The 27,177-nt window shown below is 37.9% G+C and overlaps 1 protein-coding gene across 8 annotated transcripts in view; it reads right to left on the reverse strand.

Moving 5' to 3' along the window:
* utrn (utrophin) overlaps positions 1-27,177 on the reverse strand; it is a 310,852-nt gene that overhangs the window by 264,738 nt on the left and 18,937 nt on the right. For 5 of the 8 annotated variants that reach the window (XM_088625185.1, XM_088625187.1, XM_088625188.1 and 2 more), the window contains exons 3-9: positions 12,919-12,980; positions 11,113-11,205; positions 9,580-9,657; positions 4,851-4,943; positions 3,086-3,258; positions 1,274-1,389; positions 429-592 (exon numbers count right to left, since the gene is read on the reverse strand). In XM_088625185.1, the coding sequence (XP_088481311.1) occupies positions 429-592; positions 1,274-1,389; positions 3,086-3,258; positions 4,851-4,943; positions 9,580-9,657; positions 11,113-11,205; positions 12,919-12,980 (779 nt within the window). Of the gene's footprint in view, positions 1-428; positions 593-1,273; positions 1,390-3,085; positions 3,259-4,850; positions 4,944-9,579; positions 9,658-11,112; positions 11,206-12,918; positions 12,981-18,085; positions 18,129-22,396; positions 22,542-27,177 lie in introns of those variants that run through there. The other 3 variants (XM_088625186.1, XM_088625190.1, XM_088625189.1) reach the window with 2 other exon arrangements.

A 27,177-nucleotide genomic window follows, 5' to 3' on the forward strand; every position in this document is an offset into this window, starting at 1 on the left:
ACAAGAATAAAAAAAGAAAGGAGAACCCTTTTTTCTTGTCCGTTGCCAAATTTGCCCCTGAGCACTCTGGTTCATCCAGTTTTTTATTGTCAAATACCACAAAACAAATGTTCAGCCCCATCTCCTGTGAAATCATTTGGAATGAAAATTCTGCAGAACTAGATCAATTTCATTTAAAGTGTCAACTGGTTACATTCAAAAGACTGTACAGTACCTCACCTTCGGCTGCTGTACACCACCTTGTTCTGAAAAATGAGGGCTGAGCTTTTTTTGCTCTATTATAGACTGAAATTTATTTAGATGTAACACTATTTGTAAACTATAACATTAATGATACAAGTGTCCTTCAGCATTTGAGAAAAATAAAATTACCCTTATTGCTTTGCAGTTTGATTTGCAGACCAATTTGTTGCACAGAGTCTACATACTTGCTGGCTGCAGAACTGTCCCTCTACACATTCTGCTTTGTATCTCCGGGGCAGGGTCTCCACTTCCCGAATATCATCCATGGTGACTTGCTTAGGAAGGACCGCAAACAGAGACGTCACATACATGATGATGGACTTCTTGTCAGGCAGCTGGACAGCCACGTCTGCATGAAAATTTTAAATGATAGGAAATTAGGGTGTTGCCAAATACCACCTTTCCCATCAGCTGTTCTTTGGAGAAAACCAATCAGCCTGAATATTATGAAAGTCCAGGAACGTAAATCAAGAACACATTCACTGGGATTTTCCCCTGAAAGTAGTCAGAACAGAAACAAACCAATGCTTCAGTCCTCCCTTTTTGCACAAGGTGGATAAACAAAAGGATGCAAAGTTCTAATAAGTGCCCTTAAAGAAAGTAAAAGAACATAAATCACACCCAGTCAGCCAAATAATTTTATGGTAAAAGGCCAATAAACACACAGTGGTGGGTGTTAAGAGAGGGAGGTTTTAACTTCAAATTCATATTTTGCAAGAAAGGAGATTAATGCAAACAGCAACAATACTTGCAAAAAGTCATGTTTTCCCATTACATTCAAGTTTCTTGAGTTTGCACAGACATTTGATTAGAAAAAGAAACAGATTAAATTTTTCTTTTCATAATGAGATTCAGTAGCTTTGTCCATATTAAGCAAATAGACTTTGGCCTTGAACATCTGCTTCACTTCTTGAAATGTGTAGTGAGGCATCAATATTTCAAAGTGCAACAATCTGTGGGCAAAAACGCCCCGAAGCAGGTGGCAGCTCCCCATGTGTCAGTCTGCCCTGCATACAGATAGCCAACATACCTTCAGGATCTAGCAGTCTCTCGATGCCCAGCTGTTCTTTGGCAATGGTGAAGGCATGCTCCAGCCTCTCCACAGGGGTCAGACCTAGCACCTTATCCCAGCTAAACAGACCTGGCCTGTGTGGAGACAGCAACCACAATACTAAGATTATTTATCGATTTCAGACAGACTGGCATGTGAACTATACACAACAAAAAGGGAGATGATAGGAAAAGTGTTATACACAAAGGTACTTTGGTTTTGCATTTCAGTTTTGTTTGATTTGCTTTTCATTTTTTTTACAAGTTAAAATCGCACAGAAAAATCAGTACAACAACATTCAAGATCTTTTGCTGTGTTCATGACAGCCAAGATCAGGACCGGGAAAATACAACTGTCAGTACTCCACTGGGTCCGTGGAACACAGAGGAACAATGCACCAATGTGCACCAGCAGGTTTTCCCATTCTTTAGAGAGAAAAGAGGGTGGGAAAAGAGCAAAGAAAAGCCTTAGGCGAGAGATTCAGCTTGCAAGACCAAACTGGCAAACACAGACAATAGGAATTGTTGTGGTACAAATTCACAATCAGGTCAAATAAAAAACCCTTTCTGGGTTTGCATTTAGATTTTTTTTTGGCTAGACTGAGTAATTTTATTACATGAAGGTCAACCATTTTAAACATTTCCAGACAAGTATAATTTAATGCTGCAAATCTCTTCAGGAATATTTTAAACATAGCTTTTGCATTCAAAACAAATGTTAAATTCATCCTTAACTTCCAAACCAGGCAGCACAAAAAATCAAAGGAAAACATTATCTTTAAGTTTGCTACATAGCTAAATATAATAATAAAGGAATTTATAGATTACTTTAAAAGAAGTGTCCAAAACTTTATAACATTAATATATTACTTTACAACATTTTCCATCAATACAAATAAATACATTTATCACTGTGTTTGTCAAACAGCAGCACTGCAGGGCTATACATACTTCTCCACTTTCTCTGCTGCCAGACGGATGTATGTTATCCACTTCTCTGGCTGCAGAAATTCTATACTTTATCAAGGAAATCCATGAAATAATCCCACCTCCCTCTGAATTTGAGGCTCAGATGCCTCTTTCACTTTTCACAGCTTTGCAAAGCTTTTGCTGATTGACTTCTCAATGTTTCCAAATTCATGTAAAAAACATTTATGTCTTATCCCGTTCCTGTTATGTTTGCTCTTGGAAACCTTATAATTACTAGAATTTGACAACCCTAAAACACCAAATAACAGGAAAGAGCAGGGAAGACAGACTAATCCTTTTAATACCCCTTTAAATAACATTTTCCTTCCTGAAGGTGTGTGACAATGTGCATTTCAAACATTAAAATGGTTAGATAAAATATTTTCAATTACAGAGGTTTCTAAAAGTGCACTGTAGGAAAGCACAAACATGTAACTGCAGGACATGGTTACTGTACAGCTGTCATGTGCTTGAAAAGAGGGTGTGAAGCTTTCTTCATAATGGACTCATACGGTCTGGTTTATTCTGAGGACAATGGGTGACATGATTAGCATGATTAGCGTGAACATGGCACACCAGTTATTTACACAGCAATAGTCAGGGGATGATCTGCAAATAGTTCCTCTGACCTATTCCCAGTAACACAATCTTAGTAACATTATGTAAAACCCTTTAAAACCAAACAATGCGGGGAACTTATCTGAGCTTAACAGTACATTTCAGAGCCAAACCATTACGCACAGACATTTCCCACATTCAGAGCCACTCTGACACTTAACCCCCCTGCCCCGTGCCCTTTCCGCTCCTGGGATTCCCGACTCACTGGAACCGGTGGAGGATGGCATTGAAAGCGAGTCCATCGACCCAGCTGGTGGTGAAGTTGAGCACATTGACTTGGGTGTAGGAGCGGGTAGACTGGCGCACCCAGCTCAGGAGAATCTTCTCACTGTTCGTCTGTTGCAGGTTTGACATGATGTCCTTCATTATGTCTTTTACCTGGAACCAGAGGATAAACAACCATCAGACCACAACAAAACACCTGCAAGATAGATCATCATCATCACACAATACTGTGAAATGGACAGAATTAAATGACACACATACTGGTCCTGTTCTTTATAATGATTGTAAAAATCTAATGGAACACACATTATTCATGGTTTTCCTAGTTCACATCCAGCATCCATTTCAGATTCCACCACTGTATTTATTTCACCCAGTTACACAATATATATAGGGTTACTCAGACTCATTTAAAGCAAACGAAAGCATTAAGATCCTGACAATTTTAAGAGAATTCTAAACCTAGAAGGAAGCTAAAGATGTTTATACACATACCCCAAAGTACATTCTTCAAGAAATGCTTTACTTTCAGAAATTAAATTAATAAAAATTCAAAAACACATAAAAACAAATTTGCTTTAAATTACTCATTTAAATTTGAAAGTCACTTTAAAGACGTTATAGATGGTCTAGTAGGTCTAACCAAGAAGGAAGAAAAAAGAAGAGCAAATAGCACAATGGAAGGAGAATAAAGAGACGACAGTCTCTGGGGGGAGGGGGGTCAGACACAGCTCTTCAATAAAGCCCACTGCCATCCAAGAATCCCTTTCAATTCAAACCCACCCAAACCTGTGGTGCGTGCAGACCTACAGCCAACACCTGCTCCTGGGGTATACAGGTCCCTGACACCACACTCAGACTAACCAAAGCAAAATGTGCTCCAGACAGGCACCTTTACAGTCGCTAGAAAGCACTAGTGCAAAACTTAAGCCGCACAAAGTGTACACATAACTGTTGGAACAATGCAGGTACTTCAGAGTGCACTGATAACTGGAGATTGGATTCCCCCTTCTTAATCAAGTCACTGGTATTCGCTTGCTTTTTGATAGTGATCTGTTCTGGCAGATGCTGCAGTGTAAACACTGAGAGCAATGTGTGGCTAGCCTTATGAGGCACGGTAAAGGGAGTTAATGGACATAGCAATGTTTTTATGAGCGGGAGCAGTATGTGTGATAGGGGAAAAAGTTTGAGCACCATACAAGACAGAAGTTGTATAGATTCATTCCATAACACTGCACCCATGGAGGCAAAGAAGGAGTGTGAATGGTGGTGGCTTCAGTGTGGACAATTCCTCTCGGGCTGGTGGGACCAGTGTTACTACTCGGAGAGGAGAGACAAACAGGGCGGGCACCTGTCTTCAGAAAGCCCAGGGGAAGATTAGAGGGTAGCGCATACATCCTGCCCCTTAATTTTATTCATCCTCTTGTGTCACACAATCTACTCAATGCAAGTTATAGTAAAATGTCTTTGCCACATTATTTTAAAAATAACTATTACTGTAATTATTTTTTAATTTATATTGTACAATGATTTTTATCCTGCAATGCAGCAGTTTTGTGTTTTGCAGTGACTATTTTAGGCCTAACTGAAATACTAGAAACAAGTTTCTGTCTGTAAAGCCTTTTAAGGTAAAAATGCAAAAATGTTTTTTTTTTTTTAATTGTCACTTTAACAAATAACCTTTTACTTGAGCAACAAGGCAGTAACTGACAGTTGGCAACCGTGCCAGATGGATGTTTACTGACCTGCCAGTGTAAAATGATGCTCCAGATCAGGCCCAAGGTGAGCTTGTGATTTCCATCCACAATATCCGTCCCTCCTATGTTTACCAGCTCCACCTTCAAGTAGAGGAAGGCAAAAAAGGCAGATTAAAAACTACTGACATTTGACACTGAGAACACAAATGATTTTTTTAATATTAAAGTTTCGTTATTTCAGGCTACTCCACTGTTTACGGCATGGACTGCATGCAGTACTGATGCAGTGAAACCACAACCAATATTGCAAAGTGTGCTAACAATTATTAACAATAAAGAACATTTTATTTTTATCAATTTGTATACATTCCAGAGACAGGAAAAAACATGCAGAAAAACAATATATTTTCCACGTTAAAAGTAAATCACATTTATGTTTAATTTATTTTTATGGTCGACTGCACATTACTGTTTGGTAAATCCAGCACAATGACACAAAAGTACAGAGAAATGCCTGGAGATGGCATATCTACTGGCCAACAGACTAGAGCCAGGGTGGCACAACTGACTGGGGCCATATCAGTCCATCGGTAATGAAAATTCATCTGAGCATTGAGAAGATCTACAAGGGACACTGTCAGCTGGGGAATCTTGTACAACAACTCCTAATTTTGGTGGTCAGGTGCCTCCTGGACCCTGTATCAGTCCGAGCCAAATTCAACCTTCAGCTTCTCACCCAAATTCAGGTTTTAGATAGGTGATGGAAAAAGTAATGACTGGTCAGAAATCTGTCTTGCCTTAAAGGCCTTCATGATATAACCACTGGGAAAGTATGTCCAAAAAATGGTAACTTTGATGGATTTTAGATCTCCACCACACATTTTGGGTATCTTTAAAGCTGGTCTCTAAAATTAGGGTCTGTTATTTTAAGAAAGTAGACTATGATGCAAAGAGGCACAGTATACAAGAGGTGAACTGAGAGCAGCTGTTTCCATAGTCAATAGACAAAAAGATGGATATATTTCAGAAACATATTAAAAGATATATTTCACCAAATGCAGAAAATGTGGAGAAATTGGTTTAATTAGAAAATGATTTTTTTTAAAGGACAAAACACTCTACAGAATGCATCAAAGATTCCAAGATTCCAAGAGAAAGATTATGCCATGCTGCAGGCATATCTGTAACAACTAAATAATAACAATAGCAGAAATCGGAGAAAGAAGAATATTGTGGCAAAGACTAAGAACAATGAAAATAATTGTATTTTTGAAGACCACAACGTAAGTAAATAGTTTGTGACACAATATGGGATTAAAAAGAAACGGTATGCCAAATGAATATTTCACATTATTTTTTATACAAAAGGTCAACAATATAATCTAGGTCATAGACGAACTCTCCTGCAATATGGGGCAATTTTACAAACACTTAAGTTCCTCAGGGGCTGGGGTAGTATCAAAATAATAAGTTGCAAGGGTGTGATGGTATCTTTCCAGTCATAAACCCCCATACGATATTTCAACACTCACTAATCATGTTAGCTGTAGCTGCAAATTGGAGATGTAAATCTACCATCGATTCATAATAAGGTCACTACAGACAAATCATCTTTGAGTCTGTTATTAGTTTGATTATGAAAACTAGAATGAGAACTAAACTTCAAAGAATATGTGTGTGGTATTTCAAGAACAACAAGCATGGACTCAGTAGAAGAAAGTCTTTACTAACTTACTAGAATTCAAGAAAAACCCAAATGATAGCTGACAGCGCTACAGTATGCACATATTTACATCTCCATCTGATAAGGTCCTTCGTAATAATCCTGAGATTTGAAACATTAGCAATCCAAGGTAATGTCTAACATTGGTCAAGAACTGCTTTACAAGTAGGAAAAAGCATAATCTTAATGGGTATAAAACCTCTAATTGAGCAGTGGTGCACTGCAGGGATCTGCTTCAGACTACACCATATAAAACAGGAGGGATTAGTAAAAGCAGAAATGGCAGAAAGAAAACCAAAGAACTGACATGAAATTGAAGACGTATAAATAAGCGCAAAGTGATACACACAGTAAGAAGGATTAAATACCATGCACCTAATTTGGGTGATTCTGAATTGCAGGAAGGTATGCATGAAAGGTATCTGGGTGTGTATGCAGATTCTTCAATGTCCTCATCAACACAATGTGGGGCAACAGGAAGTGTGGAAGTATAAATAAAGGGATTATAATATTCTTGAGGGATATTCTCAAGATTTACTAATGTGAGGATATTAAAACTTTAGAAAGGGCTCAAAGAAGAGAAAGAAGAAAGATTTCTGGTCTCAGGGGGATTGTCATATACAGTACATACAGTCATACCCAGACAAGCTAAGAAAGCTAAATCTATGCTGTCTAGAACAAACGAGACATACCACATACATAAATACCACATACTGGATAAAATCCTAAAAGATATAGACACTCAGGATAAGGTCAAAATTGGAAACTAAAAGGGCTTTGCAGAGAATAGGAAATACAGTTTCACCAACCACAGGCTTGCCAATAGTGTGACTTGCTCATACATTGTTTCCATATTGAGTACTAATCTTCCCAAGCACAGGAAACTCCTGCTCACACAGTTCTCCATATGGAATCTTCTAACAGGTGAACAGCTCCTCCACCAGCTCATGACACTGTGTTGTGTGATGGAGGCAAGACATCTCAATCACCAAGTCTCGCCACCACCTTAGGTGTTCACATGCGTATCTGGCACAATATGTACGCACAAGATTTCAGTATTCAAGTATATTCTTTTGTTATTTTCTATCATTTGTGCTGTTACTAATTACAACATTTTATTACTTTTATATTAAATTACACTTCACATTATTGCATTTGTAAATTTTAAGAAAGAAATATGCAAGTTATGTTAGCCATTAAGGAGTGCAACACACAGCTAAGCCCGTCTATAAAAACCTTTTGTAGATCCCGTTACAATATTTCTGAGTTACAGAAAGTTTATATTAGATACGTAAAAAGCAAATAGTGTGGCAAGTTCCTTTTCCGGCTGAATAGCACGGCGTTAAGGGAAATGCAGCCACCAGCAGCATCCACCAGGTCTCCACATCATCTCATGCTTTTTTTGCCGACAACTGTGAGTAACGCATACTGCAGTCATGTCAGGGAAGCACCCAAGTCATTTTATTATTTACTGTGCATTTTATTGTGTGTTTAACTACTGAACATTACTGTGTTGATTAATAATATATACTATACATTTATTAAAAAGTAACTCTCTCTCCAATGTTTAGTTTAATTTATTTTTTAATGTATGCTAAATTTGGCATTTAATTATGTTGTTTTAAAACATTTTTCAAAATGGGTTTATAAATATTATGAATGGTAATTCTCTGAATGTGTTCATGGATCAGCTTACAAAGGGTCGTTTTTGACAAGTAATGTTTGGGTTACCTGAAGACCTGCTGATTCGGGGAGAGGGTGATATTCAAGAATTTACCAATCAGTTAAGTGTAAAATTTTACTGTTTAGTCACAGGCAGATGAGAAACCGCTGGTTTTTCTATGGGCGAGAGCAAGTTTGCACAGATTGTGACAGCCCTTCCTGCTCACTAGTCACTGTAAGCAAACGAGAAACAGTCTCCTATCAACCTTATTTATGAGTGTGTTTTAGTTGGTTGGCAGGTTGCTCTTTTTTTTGCAAAAAAAAGTATCTAAAAAAACATATCACCTTGTACGCGTCGGTTTTATGAAACAATACTATTAACATAGTAGCCAAATTTTGCTTGGTATAAAGCATGTTTACAATGTAAAGGGGACACTTTCACATCACCGGATGGACTTTTCTTGCCTTGTTCTGAAATGCATACTATGACTGCAATATGGCTCTACACATACAATGAATCGTCGTCTCTTTTGTGATGTTAATTGGAGGTTGTACACATTACCGTATACTTGATAGTTTAATTATGATTTAAAATGCACTCATCATTACAGAATCATTATAACCTTAAAATGTAAAAACAGCATTGCAGTTCCTCTTTAAATCATTTTAAAATAAATTATGCTGCAATGTTTCACATTTTCCTGTTGCTGGGTGCTTAATACAGCCTTCCTTTAGGTACTGGTACATCAGAACTTCTCAGAGTTAAACTGTTGAACAGCCACAGACAATCTCCATTCTCTTCAGCTTTCAACAGAGCCGATACAGAAAGTTAATACGAAAACTGCAGCCGGTCTGTCTTATACACTGCACTCCCATCAGCCATCAGCAAGTTTTAAAAAAGGAATATGCCTTCATTACAGGAAGGAACAACAGGCCACACTAGCTGGGTCTAATCACTAACTGTCACGCCACTGTGAGGTGTCTGAGCCAACTGATTCCCATTTGTTAGACGGTGAAAGGTTACATTTTATCACAATTGTTAATTTCTTTACTAAATTCTCAACACTGAGAGTACTGTACCCATAGATTCAAATCTACACATTATAACATCAGAGGATTAACACAGGAAAAATTGAGATGGCTATTTAAATTTCACTTATTCATTCTTTTCTGGAGAATAACTTATCAAAGTATCTGTCAAATGTTTGTATTTTCCCCTTAAAGACTTCAGGTAAAGTTTAAAACAAATTCTTCCTTTATCTTTTGATATAAAAACAACATAAATAAGACAAAATATACAATAAGTTTGCCTCCTCCAACTTTACTTTCCAAGAAATCAATGACAAATGCCTTTAATGTTTAAAGTTGAATATTTTAGAACTGAAGACTTACATTACTCTGATGAAGAACCTGGAGAACTCTGTTAACATTATTGAGAGCATGCACTCGAGTGGATCCCCGTTCTTTGGTCTGAAATTAAAAAAAGATCATAGATCAGAGTTAAAAGGAAGAATGACAACATACTTTTCAGTAGCAGCTTAGTGTGTGAATGATTTACAACCAGGTAATGTCAACAGATGCAGAAAGAAGGGCAAATAATCTCTCAATACTGGTGGCTTGACCATCTACCCGTTGAGAAACTTGACTGCAGTTTCAAATTGAACATCAATGACAAGTGCTTAGTCATATCCAGACTTAAACCAGAAATGTCCAAAGCTGGCGTGTTTGAAGGACCTCGTTCCAGCTCTCCTCCAGGTAAGCCAGCTCATTACTGCTTTAACTGGATCAATTTAACAGCTTCTCCCAGTTCTTCAGCTGATGGTGCTTAAAAGAAAATGTATAAACCTGCAGATAAACCAGCACTCCAGAGACTGGCTTCCCTTGACCTAATGATGGAAGTTTATCTGTTGCACCTGTTCCTAATGGGACTTTCAAACAGCAATGGAGACCGCAAAATTATATCTGGATACAGGATTGCCCATGTTGCACACATTTATGTCTTCAGACAGTTCATGCTTCAGAGGACTTACTCTATATAGTCAGAACAATTTCAATATAATATGATAATTTGGTCCCAGGACACAAGTCTGTATGAATGACTTTACTTTTGAAACTTTTTTTCTCAAATTGAAAAAAACAAAATCTCCTAACACTGCAGTTGACACGTGCATTCAAATTAGGCACAAGCAGTTATGCTTTGAAGCCAATGACACCTTTAGTCAATTGTAGTTTTCATGCACAAATTACCTATAATTTGAGAACCTGCTCAACTAGATGTATGAGAGGACTCATACTGGGGATTTTTAAATCATGTTTCAGTTGTTTATATGTTTTAATACTACTTCCAGTTTATGAGAAAGTATTTCTTGCTTGCAGGCCCAAAAACCACATTGAAAATGTTACATGAGATGCAAGTAGTTCCTTTTTAATAGGCATTTAAATGTATTTTTATAGAACACCTTTAATTTGTTCAACTCTATGGAAAAGGAATGTATTTAATTTTCCTGTGCCTCTCTGTATTTCAGACATCTGTTAATACATATAGGTTTCTCTTCAAGTAAGGCGAGTGACAGTTGGTTTAAGACTTATGATGAGAATTTGCTCAGATCACTATCATATTATCAACAAAATTATCAAAACTTGGTCAATTAGGTTTTTTACCGATAACTTTATGTTTATTTGTTGGTTTTGTTTTGTTATGAGGAATTAATTGTTCTGAATTGCTAAAGATAGTTTTCAAAGGGGTCAGACGTACTTAGATTATGACGTACCTTTGGACAATGCAGTTCTGTTTATTTTGGACAAAGTAAGTGTGTCAAGTAATAGGAGAAACAACATTCAGAAATTCAACATTGATCCACGCACTACCAGTTTTGCAGACCAGAGAAGAAAGTTGAACTGCGGTAACATTCAACAAATCCTTACCAAAACACTCCCAGTGAGGCCTTCCAGGAGGTCCAATAACTTTCTGCCATCCCTGAGGTCTGCAAACATGTCCTTGATCGGTGCTTTTCCACTCTAAAAATTAAATCATGTTAAAGACACTAAATGCTTCCCTCAGCAGTGCAAAACAAAAGCAATGCATTTTACAAAATAAAACATCTGCTTAAAGGATAAAATATAATTAGCTACTCCAACCAATAGCATAGTCCTCTTTTCTAGATTGAGAAGAAACAATCTTTCCCAAATGACTCATAAGCTCATTTATAGTGTATTATTGTGACGGTGTCTCTTAACCTTCAAAGTCAGGGCATTTTTGCAGTTCAGAGTGTAATTTTGTTTTCACTACCTCCCTTTATATCTTTTGGTTTAACATTCTGATAACTGTACAAACAGCTGCGTTGAAGTGGTGCTAAAAAGGTCTCCATAACAGCACGAGGCTTGTGACTCAAAATGAGCCATGCAAGTAGCTTTTGTCATGGAATCTTAACTCTGCGTGGAAGAAGTTCAGATGCAAAAAATGTTGAAACTATTGAATTATGATTCCTGCCACAGAAATTGCACAGCTGCTCAAGGAAATCTTCATTTCGCATGAATATTAACAACAACGGCCTTGGCAAGGCGTGCTTTGCCATCATGGATTGCTAAGGAGTTTTGAAAACTCCAATTTCAAAGTTTCCCAGTTTATTCTTTCAATAGGATGCATTTTCTCATGGGCAGGGGATTGACAAAGACAAAAAAAGCACAGCTGTATGGGTTGTATTTAAGCTGTAATTGCAGTAGGTTTAACAACCCTTCATTTGAAGCTTGTAAAAATGGTTATTGTTTCTGAAAATACAGAAATTATAGCAACTGGAACACAGGAACAGCCAGGAGCTTCCTCTGTATGGTTGTTTTGTTTTCTCAAGCATTGAAAAAGTCTTTGTAATGAAATAACTGACATAACAAGGTCATGTCAGGTACTCAAATAGGCCTGAGTCTTTTTTCTATTCTTTGTGAAGCCATGGTTATGTTATTAACTGTCCTGGCCAATCCATTTTATATACAACAGTACAATCCTATTTGTTTCGCATTTATCACAGCCCTTTGTGATAAAGGCCAATGAACACCCAAAAGAAAGAACTGAATGAATCCAGATCCATGGTCTCTACTGCAAATTACTGCACAAGGAGGAAGGATCAGCAGAATCGAGTGACAATTTATGGTCTTATATGAATGCTTTTACAAATATTAACCGGTTCTTGCTTGATAATGACATGGTAAACAATTGAAGAAATAAGTTATTTAATATGATGTGTTGAAAACTTCACCCCCCTGCAGTAAGCCTGACTTTTCGTGAAAAATACACAAAATAAAAACCCACACTAAATGGACCTATTCAAGCAATGTTAAGCAAAGATAATGATGAAGTGTGCTTTTTCAAAAATAAGAGCAATGTGTGCATTGTGTTCTCTTCGCAGGCCATAAAATAATTCATGGCAGACCCCATTTCTTTAAGAGATTGGCACATTGGGGTGCTTAGAAATGCATATGAAAATTTTGTCAGTTTCCTGCCTTAAAGCAATTTCACATTAGTATAAAAAAACTTGTTTCTCTGCCATGGGAAAAGAGCTGTGGGAATCTACCAAAGACTCTGGGGAAATACTATACTGTGGGATTAAACAGAAGTAAAAATAAACTAGAGTACACGAAAACTAAGACCTGAATCAAGAACAGGATTCCACTGCTTTGTTTGTACTATTTGATTGAACACCACACTGAACATTGAAGGATTATGGATCTGAACTGTACCTTGGAGAAGCGTGCATTGATCCATTTTGTAAAGGTTTTCTTCTGTACAGCATCGTGTTCATCTGTATCAAGAGCAAACAGTTTGTCAGTTTCATCGTTGTGGCCATGAGATAGCGCAGCATACGGTATGCTGTAATGAACAGAGCCTCAGAGGTATACTATACAGTAACATTAGGCAAATCTTGGAAACTCCATCCAGTTTTTGACATCAAAGTAGGCCAATAGTGTATTGTAGACAACATTAAATACAACAGGTAGTGCATTGCTTTGCAGCCCACATTATGTAAATGTGCTGTGTATCCTAGAAGGAACAATGGTATTTGGGAGCATCCTATAGTGGCCTTTGGACCACCTTGTGTATTCACATCAACCTTTAAGTGAAAAGCCTTCAGGACCCATTGACAGTGAGCCTACCTGCCAACAAGATTATTTTTTTGCCTTTAAAGAGACAGTCCTGACAGGGGTGGGTATACAATATGCTACAGAAATAACGTATGAATGGAAAGAATGCAAAATGCTTCAAATGTCATGTACACAACTTTCTTGTCCAACTTTCAGGATACCTCATTGCTTCAAAACAAATGCCGTCACTGGGTGTTTGAAAAACCTATCAATCTTCTTTAAGACAAATGAAAAGGAAAATGTAATTAGTCACTTCTACCACAGGACAGACAGTTGTATTACAGAGGAAGGGCACCCAATATGTTGCCTTTTCCAGCAAGTCAAATTTATTAAAAGCTGCCATGTAAGCTATGGTGAACACACGGTCAAAGGCTACAAATACCATTCTTAGAGTTGTCTGCTCCTTTGTTTACGACTTCAGTGTGCAGCTTGGGAGGAATGCTGGAATAAAGGGAGGAATTTGCCTGTGGCTCTGGGGAGTGCAGGGTGTGAATGGGCCACAGCACCATCTCGCAAGCAATAAATATTACTGTTGGTCACAGCAAGGAAAATGCACTCAAATATAAGTACTGCAAACGTCCTGCCATTCTGTAAAAGAAGGACATTTGGAGGGAGGAAGAGGAATGACGGTACTATACAGTTCCACACCTAAACTCTCATTTCCTATCAAACTCTCATCAAGTTTCCTAAAGCAATTCTCAAAAAAAATATATTGTTGATTTAGCATAACTCAACCTGCATGCGAGCCAGCAGCCATATCACCCTGCAGCTCACAACTGGCTACCCACTGAAGTTAAGCATGGTTGAGCCTGGTCAATACCTGGATGGGAGACCTCCTGGGAAACTATGGGTGCTGCTGGAAGTGGTGTTAGTGAGAACACTGGGGGCCGTCCACCCTGCAGTCTGTATGGGTCCTAATGCCCCAGTATAGTGGCGGATGAGATGTTAATTTCTCTATAAGAGTTGGGAGTTATCCCGGTGTCTGGGCCAAATTTCCCACCTCGGCCTTTACCTTGGCCTCCAAAATCTCCCCATGTATGATTGGCTTGCACTTGCCCCTGCGATGGACTGGTGCCCTGCCCAGGGTGTACCTTGCCTTGCGCTCGTTGCTTGCTGGGTTGGCTCTGGCTTCCCGCAACACCATATGGTATAAAGCAGTTTGGCAAATGACATGACTTGACAACCTGCATGCAGGCAATCATCATAACACAAAATCCTCAGGGCATCGGTTCTCAAGTACACTGCTAGACACAAATCTTTTCTTTTTCAAATAAAGAAAACAGCTGGGACTTGTCTCACCAATAGTCATATAAAGTCTCGCATATACATATAGGATCTAGAGATAACACGATAACAAATCTAATTCAGATACCACACTGGCTCAAAGATGTTTATTTTCCTTGGGGGACCAACACAGATCTTTAGCAATTTGCGCTAACACAGGAAAATATGAAAAGAGTATAGCTCAAAACAAAAACTCATTTGAATGCAAATTGGATACATTAATTATTTTAATTTAATTCCACTGCATTACAAAGCACATTCACAGAGAACACAGAAAATATTGTGCATAACTTCATCTTTTCATCAGCTATTACTGATCACATACTATTTCAAAGAAGTGCTTGGAAAATGTGGATTTTTAACAACCCAAGTTTTGTGAACAAAACAATTGTTCATTCTCATGTTGGCTAGAGCATCTTAGAATTTTCCCCTATTACACTGAAGGGTCTGGATGTATACATCTAGTAGAAAGCAAAAAAACATCAAGGGAATAAATGTGTCCATCACACTTTCTTCTGTAACATAAGATGAATTGACTGAATACTTTAATGTTTTCAGATTTCAGAAGTTACCAGGTAGACAAAAGACAGAATCCTTAAGTATTAAGGAATTAAAACTTTGTCTGCACTACTGTAGGATCCTAAATTCACAAAATCTGACAATTGAGGCTTTTATGATACTATAGTGTTATCAACATTTGTGAACATCTTTATACAGTATGGACAATATCCAACAGTATCTTCTTCATCATCACTGCTGCAGAATAATGGAAAAGCTTCTTAACACTAAAAAAAAGGCTGAACAGTGACCACTCTAATGCTTGGAGAAACAAACACGGTCTCTTTGGATAAGCATCTGACTAAAAGTGGCTGTAATGTGGAAAATGAAAAGGAAAGCATGATTAAATCAGGAAAGTAAATCCCAGAAGCCTCTTCACACAGTTCAGTGCACATGTAATGACCAGTTGTGTCAGCTAACAGCTGTTTTCGATGGGCTGTAGATCTGTAGCGGACAGAAGCGTCCTGTAAAAACACTGAGCACATTTCATTTTCAAGCAGATCAGCTTTCCAATGTTTGCCAATCAATAGGATGACTTATAACACCCTTTTTTCCTGTGCACTAAACCAGTAAATTCGCTCACAGTACAACCAACAGATCAATCAATATATCTTTTCTCTTAAACTCATTACAATTACTTTTTTTTTACCAATTTATAAGTTGGCTCATTTACAAAGTGTCTCAGGGAGATCTACATGAAACTACAAAAATTATCACATTACTTTTAAATGAATTAAAAGCCTGATTATACAAAAACAAAATATGGGTCTTAGTTGCTGGTGGGGAAGTGATATGTCAAGGTAAAACTGCAGAGCTTCGGAGGTTCCAGAGGGAGGAAAGAAATAAAATATCAGACACCAAACTTTTCTGTGCATTAAAACAGTAAAGAAAAGTAAGGAGAGCAACTGCTGAGCACAGAGCTCGGCTGGAAATATTATCAGAGCTCAGAAAAAGTCAAAGGAGCAAGGCCATACAAGACACTGAAAGTCAGCAAAGAGATTTGGTGAGCAATTCTTTTGAGAGACATGATGCCACAGAGGAACTGACAAACCAAGGGTTAGTACAAGGGCTAGTACTAGCCTTGGACAAACAAAACAATCTCAAAATCACCAGGGCAATCTTCTTCATAACCGAAATAAGCAAAATCTGCATTCAAACTTTTTACTATAAACATACGGGCCAAGGAGATAATTTTAAGGATTCGTGACTCAAAAGTCAGAAACAGGAAGAGATGCCACTGGGGTTTATGTTTTATTATGTATTTTTCTTTCCACAAAAATGCTCACCAATTGTTCCAAGATGCCTTACAGTACGTTTTAAGGGGTGTTAGAGGTTCTGAACTCTTCCTATGTGGGATGTCAAGAATGTGCAGAATTCATATCACTCCAGAAACATTCCTTCAACTGAATGGACACTTGCCTAAGCATGTCCGTTGATATGCGTTTACACTTAACAATCGGGGATTAGAACACAAGATCAAAAAACACTCCTTCTGTTTGTAAAGATTTAAATCATATCCCACTTAGGTAAAGCTAATTATTCATATCCTGTAATGTATGGCTTTCTAAATGATGACAGTGACAGAAATATAAACTGACTCCTCAGTCCACAGATACGTTTGTGCTTTGTATGCAAAAGATAAAGAAGCTCGTTAAAGGTACAATGTCAAGATAGGTACCATTATAAAGGAAGAATGAACAATTCTGTTTGAGCTATGACATGAAAAAAATTACAAACTATAAAACTATGTTTGAAAAAGTGCTTTCATGACGACATTTTCACAGTAAAATATCCTACTGAAACGGAGTCAGAACCACTGAAATTCTATTTATATTTTGATGTACATGTAGTACACATATTTAGCATGTGAACACAATTCATCATTGGAAAGTCTACTGCTCTTTGGGTACAGTTCAACTTAAAAGTTCACAGAAGACTGCAATCTGTTTCCCCTTTCCAACATTTAAAAAAATAAATGAAAAAAATCATGTAGATGGAACACTTGGAAGCTTTATCAGATATTCATGCTGAATTACTAATCATTTTAATTAATATATGAATATTAGAATCCTTAGCATTTGTTGCATTGTATGCCTCATGGTGTACATACCATTGCACACACTGGGTATGTACAATTTACAACCAGCAGTGTGGAAAGACAAGACAAAAGTGCCAGACCTGCCATCATTTTCCAACAAGATGATGTATAAAAAAAATAAGAAAAACTACATCTAATTTCAGTATGCACTGTTGATTTCTATCAGAAAATTTATACAGGTTATTTCATGGAGCACAGACTCAAAACGGTATAAAAAATAAATCCCATGTTCATCCATCCATGGTCATTAGACGTCTGTTGCTCTGATTACAGGTCCCTTTTCCCAGCAACATTCCTTTCTACTGATAATGAGAAGCAGATTCAAGCAATGGCTCTTATTTTAAAATACAAAGTTACCAAATTTAGAAAGACTTGAGATTAAAATTACAGTTTTTGGTTGCTAAAAGTAGTGTTATCAGAAAAGCTGCTTTTAGTTCTAAACTTTTTATTTGTCTAAGTCTTTCCACAAACGAAGAAACACTGCAGAAATAGTCAATATCATTTAACAAATTAATGCTGAATAGACTCCGTGAAAATAAATTATAAAAATAAATCCACAAACTATCAAGAAAAGGTCTCTAGTACAGAGATTTATTAAATGTATGCTTTCATAGCACTCAGTTATGATTCCATTTTAAAATCTGAGAATCTGTTGTAAATTTCTGAAGTACAATCTAAGCACCAAAGAATCATATAAAATTATTTCCTGTCATATAAAGCAAAAGCAATGTGCCTGTGTGAAGCCTTGTTTCTTACGTACTGTATGCAGTGTTGTAGCTTTCTCACTAACAATTCATGCCATGTACGAAAACACAGGAATTCTACCTCTGAGCTGAAGAAAGCGCTGTGCCATTATTGAAATTCCTTCATCGATCAAAAGCCATGGCAGGAACCGAAAGGTAAAAAAAACATTTAGTCCATGCTTGTACTCGTTTTAACACACCCTGCCTTTTCTTGACCATAAGTGCACCCAAAGAATGCTGCTCTAAAGAGAAACTGCCAATAAGAAAGCAGTGAGCAGTTCAGAGTGGGTGTACTGTTGTGGACTGGTAGAGACCAGAAACTTTTACTGTTTGGTTAAGAAAGCCGAGACACAGAGGAAAATTAACTTAATCTGTACTGGACATAAACAGTCCTTGTCTTAACATACAGTACTCTGAAGGAGTATTGGAACAGCAAAGCAGCAAAGTCAAGTGATGCTGAATGCTCTTGTTCTTTCCCCAAGACAGGCAATCGGTTCATTGCTGTTGTAAGTGAACAACAGGGCAAGGGTAAAATATTTACAGAACCGAATTAGAACAGATGAGACTTGTCCAGAAGTATATGTATATATACACATTTTTATTTTTTTATAACTTAAGGTGGGGAGCGCAGCAGCACAGTGGTTAGCATTGCTGCTGGAGTGCTGGAGCCCTGGGTTCAGTTCCTGGGGCGCTATCTGCCTGGAGGTTCTGTATGTTCTGCCCACGTTGACAGGAGTTTCTTCCAGATGCTCCACTTTGTTCCCACAGTCCTAAGACATAGTGGTAGATTACTTGGCTTCTGGGAAAACTGGTCCTGGTGTGAGCGTGTGTGTTTGTCTGTCTGCCCTGCAATGGACTGGTGTCCTATCCAGGGCGTACCCTGCCTTGCTCCCGCTGCTTGCCGGGATAGGTTCAGGATCCCTCAGTACCCTGAATTAGAAGAAGAAGTTAGAAGATGGATGGATAAAGTAAGGCTAAATCGCCAAATGAAAAAGTTTCAACAACTTCAGCAGCACACTCCCTCAAAGGGAAACCAAGTCAGATCTTAATTATGCCATAGCCTTAGTTTTGGCGTGGTCCTGGTTTCTAAGTGACATGCGGTTACAGATGTGCACTGCTTACCATGTTGCTTAGCTTGAGCTCAAAACAAAAAACAGTCAGATGTGTCCCTTGCTTCTCCAGCTCTCCACCCTAAATGAATTCAAGCTGCAGCAAAGACTGATCCTCACTGCAGCCAACCAGCAGAGCCAAAATTACAGTCACATGTCCCTTCCTAAGTACTGTATGAGCAGCACACTGTAGATATGAGGATTGCTCTTGGCCACAATGTAGAAAGCTGGAGTTTTAACAGAAGACAAACCATTATTAGTGTACATATCACTTAGAAGAAGAGAAACATAACTTTTGAGTTAGATCTTGTTCATCCTTGATTTGCACAACAAACTATCAGTCAAAATGTATGCAAATCCTTATAAAAAAATATTCTGCTACTATTTACAACCAATTCCAATTATAATGCTTTTAGAAAAAAGGCTGTACTAACTTATTCTAATGAAACACACAGACACCAAATTGAACAATGTTTTGAAAAAATAAAGAAAATCCTAGAAAGTAAATTATATTAAACAACACGCCTCAACATTCTGGAATACCGTTTGTTATATACTTTATTTATTAAAAAACAATTGGGTTAACATTCAAGAACTACAAACACATCAATTCATATACTAGAAAGCTTCTAGCACAAGTTCTCGTTTTGCTAACAGCACAAGATGTAGGTGTTTGGGGGGGGAGCACTTGAATGAAAGTGAACTCCAGCACCAACAAATGCAAAACAGTCTTAAAGACTCAAGTGTCTAAAGAACAGACCAACGTGTCCGAACCATCTGAGAAGGAAGGTGTTCCACTTCAGTTAACGTCCTTTGAGGACTTAATTCAAGAGTTTAATACTTTTGGAACTGTGAAGGGTAATTTATCACTGCTCAAGTGATTTATGTACTACATGGATGTATTTCCCTGCAGTATTAGTCCATAAGAAACTAGAAGTATCTGGAAAGTGAGATAATCAAATTACAATCACACACTTTCACTCATACTACTCAGCTAGATGTCTTAAGAAGTCCAGGTCCATTCTCAAGGACCTCAGTCATCCCAGTCACCCACTGTTTTCTCTCCTACCGTCTGGTAAACGGTAACGAAACATTCAGTCAAAGTCTAACAGATTATGGAACAGCTTTTACCTCCAGGCAATAAGACAACCTGCAGCTCCTTCAACAAGTCACCCGTAATGGCTACATGGACACAGTTTTCACTGTATTCGGCATACTGCACTACTTGGACATAATATATTACATACACCCGGGACATATAGCAGGTCTATTTATATTGAGTTTTGTCTGAGTTTATTTTATACAATTTCTATTGCTCTATTTATATGTAACACTATTTTATAACTTTAAATTATGTGATTTTTATCCCCCCCCAGTTAGCTCGTAGAAAAGACATTTCATTGCCAGCAACTACTGCTGCACGCTGTATTGTTGTGCATTTGATAAATAAACTTTGATTGATTGATACTGTATATTGTCAAAGTTCACGTTAAACCTCACAGATCTCACAGGTATTAGCTGTCTATTAGTATTACACCTGGGGACACAGAGATGTCTCCCAGATGGGAGAAGTGTGAAATCGCAGTGGAGGGATGGATTGCGAGAGACATATTCCATTACATACCTTGTTTTCCTTGCCCACCTCTGTTTGTAGAGGACATTTAAAACTATTTGATTTGCCCCAATTAATTTGCTACATATTATTTGCGACTAGTGTTCCCTGCCTATTACAATTGATGGTACTGATGTTACTGAACCAGCAAGTGAGACAGTATGTTAAGACACTTTCAACAAAAGACTTGTAGAAGTCTCTATTGTACTTTTTTATAAATGGTGTCGCAGCATCTGTCCCAACTCAGGATTTTGTCTATGACCAGTCCCAAGTACTTACACAATTTCTACGATCTGACCATTAATAGGTAGTAGCAGTAAGTAGTAGGGGTGTTGCATTTTTCCTAATATCAATGACCAGCTCCTTTGTTTTTAAAATATCGAACTGCAAAGAGAACTTGTCACACCATTTAGGAAAGTCATTTATAATGGGTCCATGATAGTTTTTTGGGTCCCTAAATAAGATGGCCAGGGCTGTGTCATCACCAAACTTAATAAGATGTTTATTTTTGTGAGCTTTTACAATAGTTGTACAGCAATGGGGACAAAACACAGCCCTGTAGTGATCCAGTGGAAGTGCAGCAAATGTCAGATAACCAGTTCCTGAATTTGACCTGTTGAGTCCTATTTCATAAAAAGTTTAGGACCAATCTTATCAAGTTACTGTTTAGTTTGAAGTTCTCTGAAAGTTTCTGTGCAAGCAACAATGGTTGCATTGTGTTAAAAGCTGAGGAAAAGTCAACAAATAATATCCTGACAAATGACCTTGGCTTGATCAAGATGCCGATAGTCCAGATTGAACAATGTCAGTATTCAATTGTCCACCCCCTTCTTTCTCTGTGTGCAAAAATGCAGGGGGTATTTAATCATATTGTATTTAAAAGAACAAGACTTTATTTTGACATCTGTTTCTGTTATAATTTAGGCCTACATCATCACTGCATTTTTACTATGTTATTGTAGAATAAGTCAAAACTATGACAGTTCCACAGTAAAATTAAATCTGCTTTTACATGAAAAAATGTAAAATTTCTCTTTATAGTACCGTATCTTCTTGTCTAATTATTTATCTGTTCACTACGCAGGCTATGTTAAATGAAACATAACAAAAACTTAAATGTTTAATTGTCTAGAAAAGTCTGCTTCAGGTACACACAAGGTTATCATCTGAATAAGAAAATTCAATACATACTTAAATTACAGTTAAATCATACAGTGGTCATAACCTCATCAGCAAGAAGCAGTATCATATGAAAAGCTAATTGTGTTGGTTTAACATCTGATTTAAAGCAGGCACTAGATTTTGTGAGTACATTATAGGGCAATGCTTTTTTGTTTCATTTGTTTTCAAACCAACTGCTCTATTCTGCGGAGATCAAAAACACCAATGTTTTATGTGGTTATTGTGTATGTTGTCGCCAGCCTACAATTACAATAGAAGAAACAATGTAATGAAAAACTGTACAAAACTAATCATTGCAGACTCATCTAGAGCTAACTAAAACATGTCAGATCTAATTTTAATTATAATTATTTACGAAAAATAGCAGTAAGCTCCAGACAGTCACAAACACAGCACAGGAAGCCCCAGTGGCTGCTCAACAGAGTTACCAACCCTAACACTACCATACCCTCTGACATGTAAAACAGGAGCTGTTTCTCTAAGAACTTACCTAAAACAGATGCATAACAGCCTTTTTTCTTTTTTGAGCGACTACTTTTTTTCCATGGCAACCATTTACTAAAACTCATTCTCAAAATACCTAAATAACTGTACGTGTAGAAAAACAAATAGCCAATACAGGAAGAGGAAGTTGAAGACTGCAAGGTATGCTGGGAGTATTTGGTTATTCTTTAGGCAGTAAAGTCTTAATTTCCACAAAAACCACATGAAACATTGTTGCGGAAATAGGTTACCTAAATTAGCATTTTAGCTTTCATTTTCCTCTAGCAATACACTCTGCATGCCCCAATCACAGACAAAGCATACATGTAAGACCAGGGGTCTCAGCCAAAAGGTGGATTTTTGAGAAACCACTGGCTACCATGTGTTACAACCTAATAAAACAGTAACCAGCAACACTGCACCCCAGCCTATTCTGTAAGAAAACATTTCTAATTTACAGAGAAGAAAAGTGTTTGCAGGACATAAAATACCTCTGGGGACATTTTCAAATCAAAATCTTGACAAACTCCACACACATGGAGTTTCAAAAAATCTGAAACTGCAGTCTAGTAATTTGTGGTTGACTTAAGGGTAGTCATTCCTGCTGAAATCCACTCTGATCCAATGAGAACAGCTCACAAATCAAAGGGAGTTTCACAATAAATGTGCGACATGCAAAGCACAAGAAGCTGCTTAAAAGCCACACTTAACTCTGAATAAACTTAAGTCCTACAATTCCTTAAAAGTTTCTGGCATTAACCACTCCTATTATGATGGATATCATCTACTGACTTTTATCCCTCATAAAGCAGTTCAGAATTAGCATCACTTTAGCAAAGCCCAGTGGTTGTGTTAGTTCAGGCAGTGCAGCCTTAGAAACAGATGCACGTGGGAAGGAAATTACTTTCAGCTGTTTAGTTTTTTTAACTGTTCTGTTCTCTACAACAAGGAAAAGGAAGACTGAAAGTACAGCTTCCCCCGAATCCGAGTCCTGTCCAACACCCTTCCGCTAGAGTGCAACTTTCCATTCCCAATAGGCTGCTGCTGGCAGGGAGAGAAGCAGAACAGCCTTCCTAATATTCCTGCTCCTGTGCTTTTCACCTCCTCGTGCGAATAGCAAGGTGATGATAGATGTCGAGTCTGCTGTATCAGTACACAGCACACTTCCCACTGCACAGAGCACTTGCGTTCACATGCTGCATCCGCTCTGCTGTTTTGTTTCAGCACTTCTAACAGAAGTCGGCCCATTTGAACACGTTATGGAAATACAATACATTAGATGTTAAATCTTGACATACACAATCTAAATTGGTTAATAAATTGACAAGCAGTTACACATACAAAGCATATTGCATCTTCTCCATGGCATATACCAATGGAAATTATTCTTCTGCACTTTTGTTAATCTTTACTGTACAATAACAGAGGGTGAAAGATTTGAAAAAGCAGGAAGAAAATAAATGAATGTTTGTGAATGAAATTAAATGAAAAACTGTGAATGTTCAAACACTGTCAGTATGCAGGCTAACGGATTATATCACTGTAAAATACTCTACAACACATATGATAAAGTGTTAATTTAATATAACACAGAAAGAATGCTTAAACCTACATAGAAACATGTCTGGTGGCAGTAAAAAAAATATAAATGACCCTTGAACTTATATAATGGAAATTATCTCACTTTGCTTATCAAAGTGTGTTCAATATCTCAGACACAATTATAAAAATTAGAATTATGTTGCCAAAAGTTTAGGAATGACTTAATACTGTTTTGAAAATGTTAAAACAATTTCTTTATTACACATAGAAAATCTTTAAACTGGCCACATGGAAAAGCATGACAAATTTTTCATTGCAAATGATGCCTTCGCCAATCCTTTACATCAGGAGTTTCCTGCCCAGGTCCTGGCTCTCTTTCCAGCCCAGCTCTTTCTTTAAATGAATCTTTCACTGACCCATCGAGTTGCTTGGCTGGGAACTTTTTTTCTGTTCAAAGATTGAAGAACAGGAGTTACCTGTAAAATTCTATACTCAAAAGAAAACAACGTTTTGGGAAGTGAAAAGAGTGTTCAAAGGGATCCTTTTATGGGGTCAGCAGAGGTTTGAGTTGTGTAACTGCGAGGTGGGTCCCCAGGACAAGGGATGGGCTCTGATCTACACAACTGAATGAAAACCGTAAAAAGCCAGAAGACAGTTAATCTGCAACACTGAACATTAACTCCCCACAGTGCTGCACCAATTCCCACCTCTCGAGTCTTGGTCAACCTCTGCGGCTGAAACAGCTCATGTCTCCACCACTGTTCTGCCCAAGTCAAGCCGAGCTCACAAGCTCACAGTGTCCCCTAAAAAATTGTGAGACAATCTCTGAGTTGCTCTATTGTGTTCCACCAGTTGTGTATATAGAATATATATACAGATACAGTAATATCAAACCACTACAGCTCCACTACTTCAAGCTAAAAGATACTCTAAAACTGAAAAATAAATAAATAACACAGACGAGAACAAAGAATAACTGAACAAAGACATTTGTTCAAAAAACTTGCTTGTTAAAAAAAACTCTCATTAAAGACCACAGCAGGCCAGAAGGAATATCTTAGTCAGACATTTTTAATATTATACAGCCTGTGCTGCAGAGTTTGTAATAAAGCACTTGATTGAAAATCCCCAGAATGCAATGAGCCCACGCTGGGACCACAAACTACTTCATTCCATCTCCATGAAGGTGGCCTCATTCCTGCTCCTGGATTCCATAGTTCACTCACTTAGTAACTATCTGTCCGGGTTATGCTCTCCCTTTATTCATTCCGGTGCTGACACTAGTAATCACATTTCGTACATACCACTGGCTCCATTATGCTCAAACAGCCGCTGGCAGTCAGCCTGGCCCCTCCGTCATCACACAGCAATCAAAAGAAGGGCAGTCGGAGGGCCCAGCTGGAGCCTCCGGGAGCAACATACAAGGGCGTGCTGCTCACTGGCACCTGGCCTTAAGATAAAGATCAAAGTTCCCTCGCCTGACCTGGACCATGCGCTTTCCCAGTCGCCAAATCTACAGAACAGCACCAACTTAAAAACAGCCACCCTGGCCTGTCCTTTGGAAACAAAGCACTACCCTCTCATTCTGCTCCTCCTACTAGCTAAATGAGCATGTAGGCCTAATGACATTTCAGTCTGTTTTTTTATGTGAAATAGCATATTTCATATAAAACGATTTAGATCCCTGACCCCCCTGTTATATCAGGAAAAAGGTACAAGCAAACTGGCAGCATATGACAATAGCAAAAAAGTATACAATAGCTGGAAATATTTTATTGAGTATCATGAACCTGGTCTTCAACTCCTCTTAAAATAAGCCTCTGGGAAAAGTGTTGCGAGAACAAGGATGACTCCATTTGTTTTCCTGGCACAGGCAGTTATTTACATGTTCTTGTGCTGACACATGTTGTCACAGAGGGTATCATTGACAAAGGACATCTGTTGTTACAGTACCTAAAAGGATTGGTCTTGGCTTGCACTTAAATGCCACTGAGCAATTACAAAATTACCCTACTTACCTGCAAAATCCATTCTTAAGCACAAAAGCATGTGAGAAAACACAGTACATAAGAGTCAAACTCGGATTTCAACTGATTCGGTTTTGCATGGCATAATTGTCCAGAAATTGGGTTTCTGGAAAATTGTACAAGGTTCATTGCTTACTACATGTACAAAACATGCCAAAAGCTTCTCTGCTCATATGCACTAAAGCTAAGCTCAACCACGGCTTAATTACGGAAACAAACTTAATTAAATGATCTATCTTGAATCTGGAGCACTGGACACAAAACTCTTTGTAAAGGGCTCTTCTTCATTCCTACCCTGGCGAGGGTTCCTCACTGGGGCTCTGAAGCAGCCTGTGGGTGAGACCTCTGCCCAGTTCACATGCCCTCCATAACCATGGGTTTGCAGCTTTACAGCAGCAGGTAGTCAGGACAGGCGACGGAAACATGGCCCCACACCTCTGAGAAAAAGGATGCGATGCAGACGGGGTATTTAACTGCATCACCATAACAACAAAAATACTACTTCACAATGAACATAATGTGAAATGTGATGGCAAAACATCTGAAACCCCCTCAATTTGAATTCCCATTACGCCACCTTCTATGTACTATGGACAGAATAGTTTCCTTCCTCACAAATTACACTTTTAACTCCATATTCCTAACTAGGCCAGAAATATCCTAATACAAATGTGCTGCTACTAACTAATTTTGTTGTTTACTGTGGATGGGCATAAGATCCAGCCATCACAATGGTTATTGTAAGAAAACATCCAATGATTAACATGACTCACCCTTAAATACTGTTATAAAAATGCTTTTCAGAAAAAAAAATGTTAAAAAAAGGGTGAACTGTCACCGATTGTCAAACAATTCTCCTTTACCTTCTGAAGCGGTACAAAGACATTCAACGGCACTTGCATAAGCACTTTTTCTCGTAACAAATCACCTGAGAATGAATGACAAAATGAAATGATGATCATGGCTTTGAAGCAATTTTTTAATCTTTCAAAAACTGGCTCAATCCACACAAAAAAATATTCTCGCTTATCCCAGATATTGGGAATATGTACTGCGGCTCAAACAAATAAAATGACACTAGCTGTAAAGTTAAAGAAAATTTGCTCAAACATATCATATTGGGGTACAAATGGAATCTATTGGTTACTTGTCATTCAACTGATGGTCAGAAAGATCTGGTTTAAGGTTTGAGTTCATATGAACAGCTCTGACCCTTGGA

The sequence above is a fragment of the Lepisosteus platostomus genome, chromosome 3 (assembly GCF_059453375.1).
Source record: "Lepisosteus platostomus isolate fLepPlt1 chromosome 3, fLepPlt1.hap1, whole genome shotgun sequence".
Taxonomy (NCBI): Eukaryota; Metazoa; Chordata; class Actinopteri; order Semionotiformes; family Lepisosteidae; genus Lepisosteus; species Lepisosteus platostomus.